This window comes from Ammodytes marinus (assembly GCF_949987685.1).
Source record: "Ammodytes marinus genome assembly, chromosome: 6".
In the NCBI taxonomy this organism is placed as follows: domain Eukaryota; kingdom Metazoa; phylum Chordata; class Actinopteri; order Uranoscopiformes; family Ammodytidae; genus Ammodytes; species Ammodytes marinus.
In genome coordinates this window covers 22,980,483-22,994,341 of record NC_137235.1, presented here as the reverse complement: position 1 = coordinate 22,994,341, position 13,859 = coordinate 22,980,483, and the positions used below count along the sequence as shown (strand labels likewise).

General features: G+C 41.3%; 2 protein-coding genes across 2 annotated transcripts; one reads left to right on the top strand and one right to left on the bottom strand.

Moving 5' to 3' along the window:
- Positions 1-101: 101 nt before the first annotated feature.
- On the top strand, positions 102-1,591 carry atp5md (ATP synthase membrane subunit k). Its single transcript, XM_080029555.1, has 4 exons — positions 102-180; positions 1,052-1,156; positions 1,250-1,340; positions 1,439-1,591. Exons 2-3 carry the CDS (start codon positions 1,070-1,072, stop codon positions 1,334-1,336), a joined length of 174 nt encoding a protein of 57 aa, XP_079885681.1. The 5' UTR covers positions 102-180; positions 1,052-1,069; the 3' UTR covers positions 1,337-1,340; positions 1,439-1,591.
- Positions 1,592-1,786: 195 nt separating this feature from the next.
- Positions 1,787-10,068, bottom strand: taf5 (TAF5 RNA polymerase II, TATA box binding protein (TBP)-associated factor; the record flags this gene model as incomplete). The annotated part of the gene is made up of 11 exons (XM_080029548.1): positions 1,787-2,086; positions 2,547-2,724; positions 3,214-3,391; positions 3,525-3,689; positions 3,789-3,918; positions 5,977-6,097; positions 6,215-6,350; positions 6,873-7,036; positions 7,507-7,822; positions 8,884-9,112; positions 9,633-10,068. 11 exons carry the CDS (start codon positions 10,066-10,068, stop codon positions 1,872-1,874), a joined length of 2,268 nt encoding a protein of 755 aa, XP_079885674.1. The 3' UTR covers positions 1,787-1,871.
- Between the last annotated feature and the right edge of the window lie 3,791 nt (positions 10,069-13,859).

Genomic DNA, 13,859 nt, shown 5'->3' with positions numbered 1-13,859 from the left:
TATTCAGCCATTGGGTGCTCCTTTCAGACCCTGACTTTGAGTGGCATTAATTTGGACCAATAGTGATACACTTGAGTTGGCTAAAGTAGGCGGGACTTCCTTGAGAAGTTAGCATCGCGGCCTCAATTCTACTGAAGGGCACTTGTCTCATTCTGTTTGCTCAGCGGTCGTGTGTTAAAGGTAAGACATGAACAGATTAACAAACAAAATAAGATAATTAACTTAAGTTTTAAACATGCTAAGTATTACCCATGATGTGTTTGAATGGCCTATGTGACTGTGTACTGTTTGGCTGAAGGTCTTCAAGTTGAATTAGCTAACAATATAACCTAGCACAGAGTGTGCTAGCTAAGAAGCTATGCTGCCACTGACCGACCAAAGTCAGTCTGAATGAAAGTCCGCTATTAGTAGTCTGTCAACCACTGCTTTATTTTTATACGAGGGTTGATTTGTCATACTCAATATCATTGCATTACGCGTGTTATCAGCGTTTTGACATGTCAGATTTGATCGAAACAGCATGACAAGTCAAACACCATACAGGTGCACTCCTATATAGTAATCCCGACCATATACTGTAGGTCTGTCTGTAGCTAGTTTACTATTTCAAGAATTAAAATTTGCAGCAACAAAAATAGGCCCGAATAAGGTCCTAACCCTGAAGCATTTATTAGCTTACGTGCTTAGGTTTTCCCCATACTAGTGCCTGTCAACTCTTCTGACGCCGTGCAATAATACAATTATGTGTAGTGTGACTAGCACTGACTCTTAAGCTCTAATGGGAATATTTAAAGTAGGCAAATTGAATCTGCAGTGTATTTGGTCTATATAAAATGCTCATCAGTGTCCCAAGGTGACATCACACTTTAAGAGATTCAAGTTGCTATCATAGAAGTGATTTAATAGTAATGTGATCAACTTAAAGAAGACACTTTAAAAAAATAATATTGTCAATTGTTTTTGCTACAGATTTGACCCACATACCATCAACACTGCTAATGTAATGTGTCATGAAGCATCACTAAATCACCTTTTCTTTTCCTTGTGGTAGGACCATTTACTATCCACCATGGGAGGACACGACGCCGGAACCGCACACCAGTTCTCTGGGATTGCCAAGTACTTCAATGCATACACAATCACAGGGAGGAGGAACGTGAGTAGTGTGCAAATTCACTATGTCATTGGACAGTTAAAATGCTCACTCCTCTGTAGTATTTCTCATCATGCTTTTCTCTTATTTCTACAGTGTGTTTTGCTCACATATGCGAGCATAGCAACCATTGTCCTTTTCTTCAAATTGAAGCCCAAGAAGCAGGCTATCACAGAAAAGTGATAATGTAAGTGAATGGCAGTCCCTCTATCTTGTGTTTTCAAAGTGTGTATACATTTATTACAGACATTCCTTTTACTCAAGTTTCTTATTGTCTCCTTACAGGTGACCATCCTTTCTGACAGCTGGGAGTGGAGAAAGCAGCTGGACATGCTTGTACTAAAATGATTTGATTCCCATGTTAACAATAAAGAACATTTATGCCCAAAATATTTAAAAAAAAAACACTTGGTTTATTTACAGTGTACACTACCAGTATAAAAGAAAGATACAGAAATGTCAGACATGTGTTGTATCATTGGCAGTGATTTTTAAAAATGGTCGTCAATCAACAATGGCACTTTTCTCAGGGTATAAGGGAGTGTCTGCAATAGATCAGGTGCCAGATCAAGAAGTTGGCTAACCTTATCTTAATTCACAGCTAGAAAATTCACCATAGGGTTATTGTCCTTTCCTTCCCACTGCACCACAAACTTGGGGACCAGACGTTTGCTTCGTTTCAAGTTTTTGTAGATATGTTCCTCCTAACTGTATAGTCTCAGGGGTTGTAAGCCCCTGCAGCCAGGAGCAAGTTTCTGCGTGTGAAGTGAAGGTGTACAACAGGTGTAGCTTTAGTCATGTAGGTTCCCAGCAGAAGCTCCTGGGAGTTTTCTTGTAGGTGGACGTGTCCGGTGGTTGCTGTGAAGTCATCGGTCTCTAAATCGTCAAACGCTTTGGTCGCGTCCCACAAACGAACCGTGTTGTCCATGGAGCCTAGGTGAATGACAAAGATGAAACCGTCACTGCGGGTTCATAAAAACATTACATTTAATATTCTAAAAATAAGGCCTTAAAAGTGTTGAACAAAGTTCTTAAATGTGTTGGCCCTTTTAAATAATTTGAAAGGGGTTATGACAAATAAGAACTTTTTGTTGAGTATACACACTCAAAGCTATTTTTTTTTATTATATATACACACAAGTATATTAATGATATTTTATAATAAATGTTCTTTATGAAAGTTACTTCAAAATCTTCCTGCTTTGACGTTGGTATTAAAAGTCCCTGGGAATACCCTGGTATCAGATACTCCATTCAAAGCTGCATACAAATACACCCACATCAAATAACTGTGGGATGGGCTCTTTTCTAACTTCATTCTCTAAATCAGATAAGTTCAACACATCTGGCTCCAGTGTTCTATAAAGAGACTTGGTTGGTCAAGGTCACTCACCGGAGGCCAGGATCTCTCCGTCTCTGCTGAACCTGAGGGAGTAGATGGTCTCCGTGTGGCCCTTCAGCTCTCCAAACATCAGCCCGTGTCCGATGTCCCACAGCAGAACTCTGCCATCGGTGGCCCCTGAAGCCAGGAACTTCCCATTGGGAGAGAAAGCCAGCGCGTGGATGGGACCCTAGAAGATACAAGTTCAAAAAGGCTCAGTAGTTGTCTCTGCAGTGCGTACCTCTTGTAGGGTTTTTACTTTGTAGCATCCATCCACACTACAAAGCAAGTCACTTATTAGTAGACCTCATATGTGGCCCTGATTTACTAACAGTGCATACACTTCATATGATTCATGCTTAAACCGTGCGTACAAACATTTCATGCACAAATCCATGATTGATCTTCTTAAATTGAATTAGTCATAATCAAAACATACAAATAAAAGCTGAGTCCCGAGTCCTAGCTTGTATTGCAGCATAATGAGAATGTCCACATTAAAATATAATAAATATATTGTTTGCATTGCTATTTTCTTTCAAATAAAAAGTAAGTGTACTGATTTCATTGTGATTGTTCATTATTTAAAAAAAAACATAAGCAGTTGAAAAATATTATCTTACAGTCCTATCAAACAGAGTTTCTGCTGAATGGTGGACCACTGCCTCTGGTGACTTACCTTGTGACCGGTGAAGATGCGCACACAGTTTCCGTTGAGGACGTCCCAGACGCGGATGGTGCGGTCAGAGGAGCCAGTGGCCACGTAGTTGGAGTTGGGGTGAAAGCGTGTGCAGGTGATATCAGCCAGGTGACCAGAGAACATCCGCAGAGGCTGGTAGTGATCTGTCGCCCACAGACTGTTGGAGAAAAAGCACAGCATAGTAGAGCAATGAGAGACATCTGTAGACAGAGTTGCTGTGTACTGAAAGTGTGTTTTGACACTGGTTTTTACAGAGGGAGTGTACTGTACTGTAGTATGCGGTACCTTACCGAGCTACTCTGTCATGTCCCCCGGAGATAAAATAGTGCCCGTGGGGGGAAAACTGGGTGTCCCACACTGGGTAGTTGTGGCCTTTGTAGCCTACTAGACAAGTAAATGTTTGTAGACTCCATAGCCTGATTGTACCGTCCTCTGAACTTGACAACAGGTAGTTTCTGAAAGGCAAAATGTTATATTTAAAATGTAAAAGCAGCAACAAAAAAAGAGTGACCGACATGAGCCATAGAAATGAGTGAAGGCATTTTGTTCCCAACCTGTCTGGGCTGAAGCTGATGCCGTACACCGGGCCACTGTGTCCGTACAGGACCTTTGACTCACTGGCCGTCTTCTCGTCCATGATCCTCTCCAGCACGTCGTCAGACTCTTTGTCGATCAGACTCAAGTCTTGAGTGAGTGAGAGAGTGAGAATTCATTTCATTTTCATTTCATTTAACTTTTATTTATCCTCGAGAGACCAATTGAGGGGTGACCCTCATTTTCAATGACGTCGAGTTCAAACAAATTCAAAGGAAAAACAACAATACATTAACAATATTCAACGCAAATACATCAAATACACAACAACAGGTGAAGAGAAAAACAATTGAAACATTTACACAGTGGTGAAATTAAGTGGTAGTAATTAAAATTAAATGGGTGAGAGTACAATATAGCCTAATTAAAACAGTTACAGGTAGAGTTTGGCAGATTTAAAATAGTTTGTTTAAATTGGTTAAAGGATATGAAGTTATTTAGTTTAATTTGTTGCTGTAAGTTGTTCCAGGAGTCAGGGGCACTGAAGCTAAAAGCTGTCTTTCCTAGCTCAGACCGGGCTTGTGGGACATAAAGCATAAGCATGTCAGTGGAGCGGGTCTGATAAAGCCCATCTGAGATTTGCAGCAATTCAGTTAAATAACGAGGAAGCTTCCCGGTCAAGGCTTTGTAAATTAAAATATGCCAATGTGCGTCACGTCTCTCTTTAAGGGAGGACCACCCAACCTTTTCATATAAAAGACAATGGTGTGTGTCATAAGCATCTCCTGTGATGAACCTTAAAGCAGAGTGAAAAACAGAGTCCAGGAGTTTAAGACATGAATGTGATGCATGCCGGTAAACCACATCACCGTAATCAAGGACAGACATGAAAACTGCTTCAATAATCCTTTTCCTACTAAATAAAGGGAAGGTGGTTTTGTTCCTATAAAAATAGCCAATTTTTTGTCGTAGTCGACGAACAAGATTTTTTATATGAAAATTAAAAGTGAGTTTATCATCTAACCAGATGCCAAGATATTTGTACTCTGTGACTCTTTCAATTAAAAATCCATTATTTGTAAAAATATTAAAATCATTCAAATTTGTAGTTCTTGCTCTGGAGAAACACATATATTTGGTTTTGTCTGTATTTAGAACCAGCCTGAGGTCCACTAGACAGTCCTGCAGGGTGTTAAAAGAGCTTTGTAGGTTCTGAATAGATTGGTGCACCGAATCGGAAATGCAATACAGTACTGTGTCGTCAGCGTATAGATGGGCATGACAGTTTTTTAGCGATGAAACAATGTTATTTATATAAATTGTGAAAAGAACTGGACCTAAAATTGAGCCTTGTGGGACACCATTTGTAACAGTTAAAAACTCAGATTGGTATCTCCCGAGTTTAACTGACTGCTGTCTATCAGAGAGATAATCCCTAAACCAGCTACATGCAGAATGATCAAAGCCAATGTCATGCAGCCTCTGTAAAAGCAAATGGTGGTCAACAGTATCAAAGGCCTTTGAAAGATCAATAAAAAGTGCTGCACAGTGCTTTTTCTTGTCTAATGCTGTAACAATGTTGTCTACAACCAAAGTCACAGCAGAGACAGTACTGTGGCCTGCCCTAAAACCAGATTGGAATGGGCTCAAAATGGAAGCACTAGTTAGAAATGTTTGTGAATGAGTGTGAGAGAGACTATTCAAGTTATAGACAGCACAGGGTTCCCACACAGTTTTACCAATGAATTTTCAAACTTGTCCATGACTTTTCCATGACATCTAACCCAATTTCCATAACCTTATTCAAATAGCTTAAAGTAAGTAGCCCTTTTCACAATCATATGGCTCAATGATATGGCTTTTTTACTGCGACTCTCTTGAGCCATGTCTAATATTTGTTGTTGGAAAGCTGTGAATTATTAAACACGCACTTCCCAGGCATTCTTGAGGATAAGCAAACCGCTAACTTCACTCACTCTTTCAGTAAAAACCCCAACTAGTTTTAACCAATCACACTAGATTTTAAACAATTGTAATTCATAGAACAGAAATGTTTGAGATATTAATGAACAAGTTTTGAAAAACTAGCGAAAATCAGTTTAAATTCAAAACTTTTTCAAAATATTCAGTTCATTCCAAACCATTTCCAGGCCCGAATACATTTTTAAAAAAAAACATTTTTCCATAACTTTTCCAGGAATGCCTTACCTGCCGCAGACTTGACCTTGCGGAGCTTCTTGGGCGTGACGCTCCACACCCGCACCGTGGAGTCAGCGAAGCCTCCCGCGATCAGACTAGAGTCATCTGTGAAGTCTGCCGCCGTCAGACCCTGGGTGGACAACAGGGGACGTGATGAGGAAGGATATCTACTCTCCGGTCTCTACAGCTTTCTTTAAACTGTGTTAACATGTTACAAACATAGCGAGGTTTGTTATGTGTCGTTTACCTGGTAAGCGTTGAGAAAAGTGTAGAAGCAGATGGAGGGGAGGTTGTCCGGTCCCAGGCGGATCTTCTTGGTGGACTCCTTCATGTACATGATCTTGTCCAGCTTGTCTGAATCCTTTAGTTCTGGAAGAGGTATCCTGGACAACAAGAAAACAACCTCAACTTTCACCCGACTGCTATCCTCCACAAACATTTTATTTATTTTTTTAATCAAACAAAAAGTAAAAATATAAATCTCTGTTAAAGGTAGTGTGTCATGTAGGAGTATTTGGCTTCATTCACGTGTAGGATTCTATTTTGCATCGCTCCCGTTTGGACTATTTACAAAAGCTACGGTGGCCATCAAGGACAAGAGGCTAGTTACTTGAGATGGCACCATCCACCACTGCCACAAGTCTTTCCACAATATCAAGTAATGAAGATGTTTAGTTCTTAACTCTATAGTACTTTGTCTTCCAACAGGTGCATGTCCGCCACCTCGCTCTTATGTAGATATAAGGTGATACTTTTTTTTTTCATTCTATTATACACTAACGAAAACTTATACATACTTATGAGTATTATATATAACATTTCTACTAAGGCTGTTCTGAAAAATTAAACATCCCTTTACAAAATGCAACCTTAAACATGTGCTATATACCAGTGTATCTATCTACCTAGTCTGTGCCGGTGCATTGGGATCCTGCTTCTTGCTCTTGGAGCCCATGCTGTCCTTTTTGGGTTTCTTCTTCTTGGGTTTGCCCTCCTCATTCTCGGCCTCCTCGTCCTCATCGTCCAGAGGCAGCTCAATCTCCGGCTCCTTCAGCAGACCATAGTAAACCTGGTTTGGAGGAGAATGAATAGAGCGTGTCATCATGAATTCAACAGAGTCGCATAGTGCCATACCAAAATTATTCAAATGTAAAAAGGTACTTTTTTTTTTTTTTTTTACAGTACAGGTGTGGGATAACAACAACAAAGAGCTTTTCATAGAGGCACATAGGATACAACCACAACTCCTGATGGAGCAAGGAAATTGGAAAGGGCAGATGTTGCTTTTATAACATTAGTACTAATAGTCGTTAATTTTTTATTTATCGTTGTTTTGTTTTTTTAGAACTTTAAAAGGTTGAAAATAACGGCATGTATATCAAAGTAAATGGGATTAATTTTTTTTTTCTTTTACCGTGGTATCAAATTGGGTAATCGAAAAAATTGTGGAATTCCGCTGGTATTGGTAATATTGACTATTAAATATCTGGTATGGTGAGTGACCTCCCCCTAATACGGTTAATGTGTACGAGTTCAAACCTTAGTCTTGTTGGCCTCTCTCTTGGCCTCTCCCGCCAAGCTGCCCGACATGGCGTCTATCTGGCTCTTGCTGCGCGGCATGCCGTCAAAGATGTCGATGTAGAGGTGCTCCTGGATGATGTTCCAGATCTGGTTGTTCTGGCGCTCCTGCAGGTGCCTCTTCAGCAGCTGGTAGGAGTCGCGGGAGATGCGCAGCACAAACTTGCTGGTGCGGAAGTCCAGCAGGGTCTCGTTGCCCCTCATGTGTTCCCTCTTGCTCAGGCTGGACAGAATGCGCAGGTCCTCCTCGTAGTAGCACTCCTGGTCCCCGCTGAATCTACAATAGGGAAACCAAGCAGAAGAAGAAAAGAACAAGACCGGGTGAGGCAAGGGCAATTTTGTTTAGTTATATAACACATTTCATACACAGAGGCAATGCAAAGTGCTTTGACATAAAACATTTAAAAGAGAAAAGGGCGGGGGGGGGGGGGAATAGATGAATAAAAGAGGGAAAGAAGATTTGAAAAATGTGGGTGTACATGAAGAACTAATAGAGCTTAACAGTCACAATGCATAGAGAGAAAGAAAAAATATCACTTTTGTAAACAGCAGAGGAAACACATTTTTCAAGGTTGTGGAGCTAAAAACGGCAGTCTGTCTTTTAAGCTTTATCAATAAAATTGCTAAATTATGTTAATAAAGGTGGGGTAAGCGATCTCTAGTGAAAGTTTGGTGAAAAGTTGTTTGTGTTTACTCTATACTAACTACACCATGTTCTAGGCGGTTCTTGGCTCTGAGCCAGGCATTTAGATCGCCATTAACGGAGCTGCGGCTGTGTGTAAACCCCTAGACTTTTTTACAGCATGCACACACAGTGGAACGGTAGCGGTATGGTGAGTAGAGATTAGTTGATTTTGAAAAAACATACATTACGGTCGCTGAGTTTGCCTCTAAAAACTGAGGTGAACATTAAGGTCTTCAGTTTAGTTTTAATAAGGTAGCAATGGTTTGGGGGCTGATCTTATATCTTCAAGAAATGTATTCCAGGTTAGGGCAGCAGCATCCTATTTTATTTCTGTTTTCTCTGTTCAATATGTTATCCTTGTTATTGTGTGTATTGTGTATGCTCGTCGTCACTGCAAATGAGGGAAACCTCAGTGTCTTTCGAGTGAAAATAAAGGTTTTTGAATTGAATTGGATAAAAGCTAAGAGCAGCTTCCACATGTTTTCTTTTAAACCTAGGAACAGTCCAGCTCCAGATGACCTAAGACAGTCAGAAGAACTCTGGCAGTAGCGTCTTGAACGAGCTGATGTTTTTTCTATTTGTTCTTGGGCAAAATATAGTAAGCTGCATTATAATGTAGCCGGGGAGACATACAACGTGTGGAGGAAACTGACTTGTCAAAGAAGAGCTTTGCCTCGGCCTCGTGGTTGTTGTAGACCAACTCCAGGTACATGTGCACAAAGAGCGGGTAGAAGACCTGGGATAGTTCTGCCCGGTGACAGTCCAACACAGACTCTATGAACCTCTTCAAGCCGTTGTAGTAAACGCCGTACAGGGCCGTGTCTCCCTTCTGACTGTAAGCCGACAGCACCACGTTGACATCCGGCTGGTCCTCCCCGGGAGCTGGTGGGAAAGAGAGTGAGACAGGCATTCTATTGGTCATCGTACTGTTTCAGCCTGGAAGTGTGGGACTGTTTGGACAGGCATGAAGCATAAAGGAATTTATGTTTTATATCTTCCCTGTGCAATTACACCTTAGCAAGAAGTGCATATGGTATTCACTAAGACTAATGGGCAGGGCTATGGAAATTTGTTTTCCTTAACCTAGGCCTATGTTTTGAATGAGCAGTGCGTTTTAAAACAACACAGATGAATACACTTCCTAAGAAAGCCTAACTTCATTAAATTCCATTATATGTGTGTCATATTGCAGGACATTAAAGTGACACTCAAAACGTTATGTCCCCCCCCCCCCCCCCCCCCCCCCCAAATGTTGTACTACGTCCATGCACTCAAGCAGCATCACTCCAATGCAGACAACCTTTGCCAAACTTTAATAGAGCGAAAGTTTGATCAACTTTTGGTAGTTTTTGTAAACTCGGTGGTGCAACAGTGTTTAACTCATTCAAACTACCAGTAGTACCTTTGGTTGGCGCCGCCGCCGGAGGAGGAGGAGGAGGAGGAGCGGCGGATGAGACGGTGACCCGGCTAAGTAGAGAGCTCGCATCCCCGCCATCTAGGTCCACACTGCCCCCAGTACCACCAGAGCCTGCCCCGGGGGCATCAGCCCCCTTCGGGTCCAGTACATCCTCCGGTAAGCCCGCTTCCCGACGCAATATTTCGACGGACTCGGCGAGTTTGTTCTTTCGGAGGAACTGCAGGACTGCCAGCAGCGTCTGCTGGTCCTCCGGGGCTCCCGACGGAGTTTTGTTAACTGCAGCCGGTGCACTGGACCCCGGGGACGTGGAGAGCGCCCTGCCGTCGTTTGCATTATTATTTCCACCGGCATCGCCTGATGGTTCTGTTTTGATGTCTTTTACTTCCTCTGCCTCGACCAGACCACCTTGTACGGCCGCCATTTTTAAAATGAAGTGCGCATGTGCGAGTTTTGAAACGTAAAACGCCAAGTTTGAGCGATCCGGTTATCTGATTGGTGCCTTGATGTAGCGTCATGCTGTGTGGGGCAGAAGTCCCGCCTCCCTCCTCAGTAGCATCTGGAAATCAAAGGAAACTGGTCTGCTGGTGAATGAGTAAATTTGACTCATATTTAGTCCTTTAATACAGTCAATCATTTAGTCCCCATCATTGTATGTGAAACAAATTACATTTTGTAATCCAAAATTAAGATATTGGCATATTAACCATGCATTAGGCCTACCTATACACCTGCTGTCATTTTTCATTATATTTAGCGGTAAATATAAGGAAAACTGTATGAATTTTAGCAGTAACTATCACTTTAATTTGTGATGTAAAAGATGATTTTTCTTTATACATAACTATGTGTGCGTTCTTTAACTGTAATGCATTTTTTCAACTCAGGTTAGATGTGTACCATTTTGTACCAGGTGGTGGCACTTTGGTCCCACACAACCCCTGCTGAGTTCAGTGTCCAAAACTGAGGACCTCGCTCCCTGGACAATGTATTGCTGATGTCACGAGTAAAATGTAAAGAAAAAGAAAAAAGCTGCAACACAATAAACCCACTCATTATCTTAAGGATTAACCAGTTATTAGTTTTGCCTGTAAAATGTCAGCAAAGATCAAATCCCAATCACACATTCCAATAGGCTTACCAAAAGTCATAACCTCAAATATATTTAGTTTACTATCATGTCGGATGAGTTCAAAAAATATTCCCATTTGAGAAGCTGAAACCGGTTAACATTATTTAGTTTTAGATACAAATAGCTGTCCTGTTTATCTATCATCTTAGCCATACTTTTTAGACAAACCTTTCTTCGTGGCAATCCGTCATTGCTCCACTGTCTAATTTACTAAATAGCACTGTGGTCTTGAATTGATAAGAACTGAACCGTTAACTGCAATTTCATTCACCAAGTTTTGCAATGAACTTGTAGTGGAGAGGATGAACACAAGAGAGACAGGAGGTACATACTGTACAAGTAGGCTATCTGCAGTATTCACTTTGCATTCTGCTGAGGCGGAATTTCTGCCTTTGCTGAACCTCATGTCAGACACACTCACATATTGCTGTCTGTGCATCTTGCAGGTTAGCAAAGCATCTGTTTTCATTCAGGCTGTCAGTAGAAAATCAGAACAAAATAGTATAGTATTTAAATAGTATATAGTATAGTAGTTCCTTTTTTCTCAAACTATGTGGGGAGCCATGTTAACTCATTGGCATTGCTTTTTGGAATTTACATCAACGGCCCACAGATTGTAACATGAGAAGGAATATGGGTTGAAAGATATGTTATTTTATTTGAAGAACGAAATAGCCTCACAAGTCATTCACAATTTGAACCTTTCTCTAACTTATTGGCTCACCCACACACTGGATATGGATGGAGTTGTAAGGTGTATGTAATAGGCCTTAACATGCAGACTGAGCTCCACAGTTACAGGGGTGGGACAAAACAAGCCAATGTTCCCAGCAGAAGCATTGTGTAACATTGCGGCGTGCGGAGGAGAGATGGGGGTGGGGTTTGGTAGGTTGGTTGTTTGAAGGGTCTGTGGTGGGTGTTGTAGTAGCAGGGCGTGGTCATCTGTGCAGCTGCTAATTAGCGAGTTATTATATCTATCTATCTATCTATCTATCTATCTATCTATCTATCTATCTATCTATCTATCTATCTATCTATCTATCTATCTATCTATCTATCTATCTATCTATCTATCTATCTATCTATCTATCTATCTATCTATCTATCTATCTATCTATCTATCTATCTATCTATCTATCTATCTCTCTCTCTCTCTCTCTCTCTCTCTCAGGTAGCTCAGATTAAACCTTTTTGGCGACACGTTAAAGCTTCTCTATGTCCACCTGGATCCATATTCTTCTTTTCATATCTTTCACAGTTTACATGTTTATACTGTGGGTTTTTCTATTCTGTTCACAAGACTTACATTCATGCAATAGATGCATGTGAATGTACAGTATGTAAGTCTTGGGAGAGGGGACCTACATTTGGGGTCCTGAGAGCAGGGGGTGCTGTACAGATTGTTTGTGCTCTTGAGGCCTATTTGTAATTTGGAAATATAAAAGTGACTTGTCTTGGCACAATATAGGGAATAGTGACATGTACTTTTGTCATCCTGAAGTGTATTTATTCTGAAACTATAATAAAGTCTTCAGTGATAATAACCCTGAAATAGCCATTTCTTCAGGTTGCTTTGCTGTTTCCTCACAGCAGCTCACCAGTGTTGACATCGATTTAAAATAAAACTGAGTGATTGCATGCACCAGTCAGCCAGAGGATTGTACTGCGTAGCCATAGGTGAGAAGAGACCAGAAGAATTACATTAATTATATACCTGTATTGAGGCATTGGCACTTACATTATAAAGTTCAATTACATTATACTTTTGCTCCACTCCACTTCAGTTAGCTGATGGCTGCATAGATACTAGTTACATTTGCACAAAAGCTCATGCAATTTTGATGCATCCAGTGCCATCTGAATCATCTAACATTTTAATGCTGCCTTCACAAAGAAGAACCATCATTTTTACACTTTCAAAGGCTCCGTTCTCCACAGTAAATGCTGTTATTAAATGTTTTCTTTACTTCTTCCCCTTGGGTTTATTACGCTTTATTCACATTGATTAATACCCAGGATTAATACCCATTGTTGCTGTTTGCTCAATTGTCTTGTCCACTTTTCCCAAACTCACACCTTCCCAAGTAAAACCTACTCCCTCTGGGCTTTTGTCTAACGCCAACCATCCCCCCCGTATGTAAAGCCGCTCACATGCTCCTCCTGACAACCTAACAGAAATTCAATGGGGCGAGCGAGGTGGGGAGAGACAGACGTGTGCTCGATCTTATCCCCTTTTTACACCTCACTGATGACTTTACTCCGTTCCTCAAAGGTGGAGGAACACCCCACCCTCCCCATCTCTCTCTCTCTCTCTCTCTGTGTCTCTCTCTCTCTTTCTCCCTCCCCCCTCTTCTCTCTCCTTGTCAGAAGGCAGCAGGGTGTGGCCTCCCCCAGCAGAGACCGCGTTGTAAGATCACAGACCCTCAAAAGAAAAGAAAAATGTTTCATGCTGCTGTAGGTCCATAACATATTCTTTTTTTTTGGCAAAATAGCAATCCGAACAATTGCCAGACATTTCTGCACTTGTCATAAAAGCTTACATTTATGTAGTACTAACCAGGGTAGTGCTGATAAGACTGACTGATGCACCACTGGCTATAATTAAAAGGCGATTGCTTTGTGTTTACATGTTTGATGTGTATTGGGATAGGGCGTGCCTTAATGGATGTCCCCCTCCAGCTGCCCTGTGCTAGTAAAACTGTCCCTTGATGAGACTGCAAGGAAGGTTTATAGCAGCAAAAAAAGAAGAAGAAGAAGAATGGAGAAGTGGCAAAAGCTATTGTTAAAAGAAGCTTGGCTTTGCAGAAAAGTGTTCATGTGCATGTGTATGGGCTAGGCAGCAGGGAGAGTGATGTAGTCCTGGAGGGAGCGCAGAGTGGGGTGTGGCAGTTTTGTAGCCGCCTTGAGTGTTTTTATGTTGGATTTTAACACGCATTCACATGTAGGGTCGCATTTTCTTTTCTTTTTTTTTACCCCCGGCTGCGACAAATGGTGCAGTCGAGCTGTTTTTGCTGACGTCTTGCAATAAATTCACCATCTCCATAAGGTGCTGGAGGTGGCAAGGTTACAGGACATTGTCCAGA

Coding starts and splice junctions, on each gene's coding strand:
- atp5md (XM_080029555.1), top strand. CDS start 1,070: ATGGGAGGACACGACGCCGGAACCGCACACCAGTTCTCTGGGATTGCC. Junction 1,157..1,249: donor CAATCACAGGGAGGAGGAAC/GTGAGTAGTGTG, acceptor TTATTTCTACAG/TGTGTTTTGCTCACATATGC.